General features: G+C 37.9%; 1 protein-coding gene across 1 annotated transcript; it reads right to left on the bottom strand.

Annotated features, from left to right (window-relative positions):
- Positions 1 to 432: 432 nt before the first annotated feature.
- On the bottom strand, positions 433 to 1335 carry LOC141257488 (olfactory receptor 10A7-like). The gene has a single exon (XM_073672100.1). It carries the CDS (start codon positions 1333 to 1335, stop codon positions 433 to 435), a length of 903 nt encoding a protein of 300 aa, XP_073528201.1.
- Between the last annotated feature and the right edge of the window lie 1546 nt (positions 1336 to 2881).

The raw sequence follows: 2881 nt of genomic DNA, 5'->3' as shown, positions 1-2881 counted from the left end.
ACTTGAATATTGTCAATTGTCAGTTTAACGGCCTGGACTCATCTCATGTAAAAACAACCTAAATGTTTGTGTTCGATGGTGCAATATGTTAGCATTGCAGCCCCACTTTAAGCTTTTTCCCTGGATCCCACTTTTCCAAACTCCGGCCCTGTTCCCACACCTTTGTTGTGCTGCTGTTAGGAAAAAAGGAACTAACATAATAATCTACTGTTATTAGAACTAAAAACACATTCATATAATCGACACTTATTCAACCAACACATGTCATATCATACAATACAATGCATGGAATATAATATACATATGCATATATATATATATATATATACATACTGTATGTACTCAGTAATCATGTTCATTTTTTTATTTGACATTATTTACTCAAAGTAATTTAATCATTATTATTACTTTATATAATTAATAAATCATAGATTAGTTCATATTATTTGAAATGGTGCTAACACATTTTTTCAATGCATTTCTCAATTCTAAATTTCTTAAACTGTATACTATGGGATTCAACAATGGAGTGACTACAATGTATAACAGAGACAGTAGTTTGTTAACATTAAATGACTGTCCACTGGAAGGAACCACGTACATTATAATTAATGTTCCATAATACATGCATACTACGATCAGGTGGGAACTGCAAGTGGAAAATGTTTTATTTCTCTCCTTTGATGTAGTCATTGTAAGAATAGTAAGAATGATCTTAACATAAGACCAGATAATAGCTACAAATGGCCATAATGTTATGAAAAATGAAAATACAAGGGCTTCCACTCTTACTTCAGTTGTGTCTGAACACGAAAGGCTTAAAATAGGCTCTCGATCACAGAAGTAGTGATTAATTTCTGTAGGGCCACAAAATTGCTGTCTGCTCATTAGGATAATTGTAGCAATAGTAGCCATTAAACCCATCACCCAAACACATGATGAAAGACCAACACAAAATCTTTGGTCCATGATGGAGGTATAATGCAGAGGACTGCAGATGGCCAAGTAACGGTCATACGCCATTACAGCAAGAAGAAAGCATTCAGTGGTAGCTGCAGTGCCAAAAAAGTAAAACTGTACGAGGCATGTTGAAACATAAATTAGACCTTGATCTACTATTAATAAATATAACATGTTTGGTATAATATTTGTTGTCAAAAGAATTTCACATACAGACAGATTGCTGAGGAAAAAATACATGGGACTATTAAGTTGTTTACATGCAAACACCAAAGTTATAATTAGAGAGTTTCCAGAAATTGTAAACATGTAAGTTGTAAGAAAGACAACAAATAGAAGGATTTTAAATGTGCGAGATACTTCAAATCCAGTCATCGTGAATTCACTAACTTTGATATCTGTCTTGTTAGTTGGCATTTTCTGGCAAACAACAAAAAAATGACATTGAATAAATAACCATTTGTAGTTGATTTCTTTTGCTTTGATTAATCATAACTCTTATTAAAAAAATCACACATTTTCATGTCTCCTAACAATCCCATTATTGCAGGACTTGGTGGTGAATAGGATTAGAAGGAGGCACATCTTGGAGATCCACCGTACCTAAAATAAATGTTTGTAGGTAGTTTTTGGAGTAAATGGTAGTATTACATCCCTGTCTCACAAGACCATGTCTTTGTTAATATATGACAATATTCTGCTGCCTTCAGAAGCCACTGATTGACAATGCATACTGTTATGTAGTTAGTGATTTACAAGCACACCCAGATCCTTCTCTGATAGTGCCTCTCCTAGTTTTACTCACCCTAGAACATATGATGCCCACAGATTATTAGTGTCCCAGTGCGTAACTGTACATTTATCAACATTTCATTTGCCAAGTTGAAGCCCAAACACTTAGTTTGTTCAAGTCAACTTGTAAACTTATAAACATCTTACTTAGACGGCACTATAAAGCATAGATTGGCATCACCTGAAAAATAGAAACAATGCTATAAATCCCATCTCCTATGTTATTAACAAAAATGTTGAATAATAGCAGCACAGGACTGAACCTTGGGATTCACCACTTATAATCAAGGTCCATTAAGAACTCTACAGGGATGGTCTTTGAGCCAGTTAATATAATAAAAGGTTAGCACTCAGGCACTAAGTTGAGCACTGTACACAATGCCTTCCTGGCAGTCTATATGACTCTTTAGTACAGAACCACAAAGGCATCATGATTAGTGATGAGCGAACGTGCTCGCCATTGCTCAGTACTCGCCCGAGCATCACGATGCTCGACAAACTCAGCACTTGGCGAGTACTTCCGGGTTGCTCGGGCGGGAATTCGGGTCCCCTCCCTGCATGTTTGGCGCTCTTTAGAGAGCCAATGAACATGCAGGGAATGCCTGCCGTGCACTTTAATGCTGTAGCCATGTTGGTTGTGGGCATTACAGTGATTGGCTGACTATATAAGACCTGGCGCCGCTATGCTTGTCACAGTCTACCCCGGAAACAGGCAGAGTAGGGAGAGGTGCTGCTGAGTCATGGAGAGATTTGCTTGTTTATAGTTAGTATAGGTATTCCACAACATATTGTAGGGATTGTACTCAGGTGCGATGAGAGGCAAAAAGGAGGCATGGTTCTTTAAATGTCCATAGCGATTTATTGGCTTCATTAACCATGAAAAGAAAAATGCAAACAAACAACCTTTAGTCCAGGCAAAAGAAAAAGTAAAACAGTCCTTTTAGCAAAGTCTCTGGTAAAGTGGACCTGTGGGCACACCGGCTGGCAAGCGTCCAGCACACAACTCAGTCTGGAGACAACACACAGGAGGCCTTATCCCTCCAAAAACAGACCATGTGCCAAACAACAGCCTCCAAGCGGCATCCGGACATACTGGAGGCATTCGTTCGGTGTAGAAAACGCAGTCTTC

This window comes from Phyllobates terribilis, unplaced genomic scaffold (assembly GCF_046119375.1).
Source record: "Phyllobates terribilis strain yellow unplaced genomic scaffold, ASM4611937v1 Scaffold_1__5_contigs__length_1240528914, whole genome shotgun sequence".
Lineage (NCBI taxonomy): Eukaryota > Metazoa > Chordata > Amphibia > Anura > Dendrobatidae > Phyllobates > Phyllobates terribilis.
The sequence above is the reverse complement of the archived record's forward strand: the minus strand, read 5'-3'. Positions and strand labels throughout refer to the sequence as shown.

What these genes read in the sequence shown, in the direction of transcription:
- LOC141257488 (XM_073672100.1), bottom strand. Translation starts at nt 1,335, where the DNA reads ATGACTGGATTTGAAGTATCTCGCACATTTAAAATCCTTCTATTTGTT.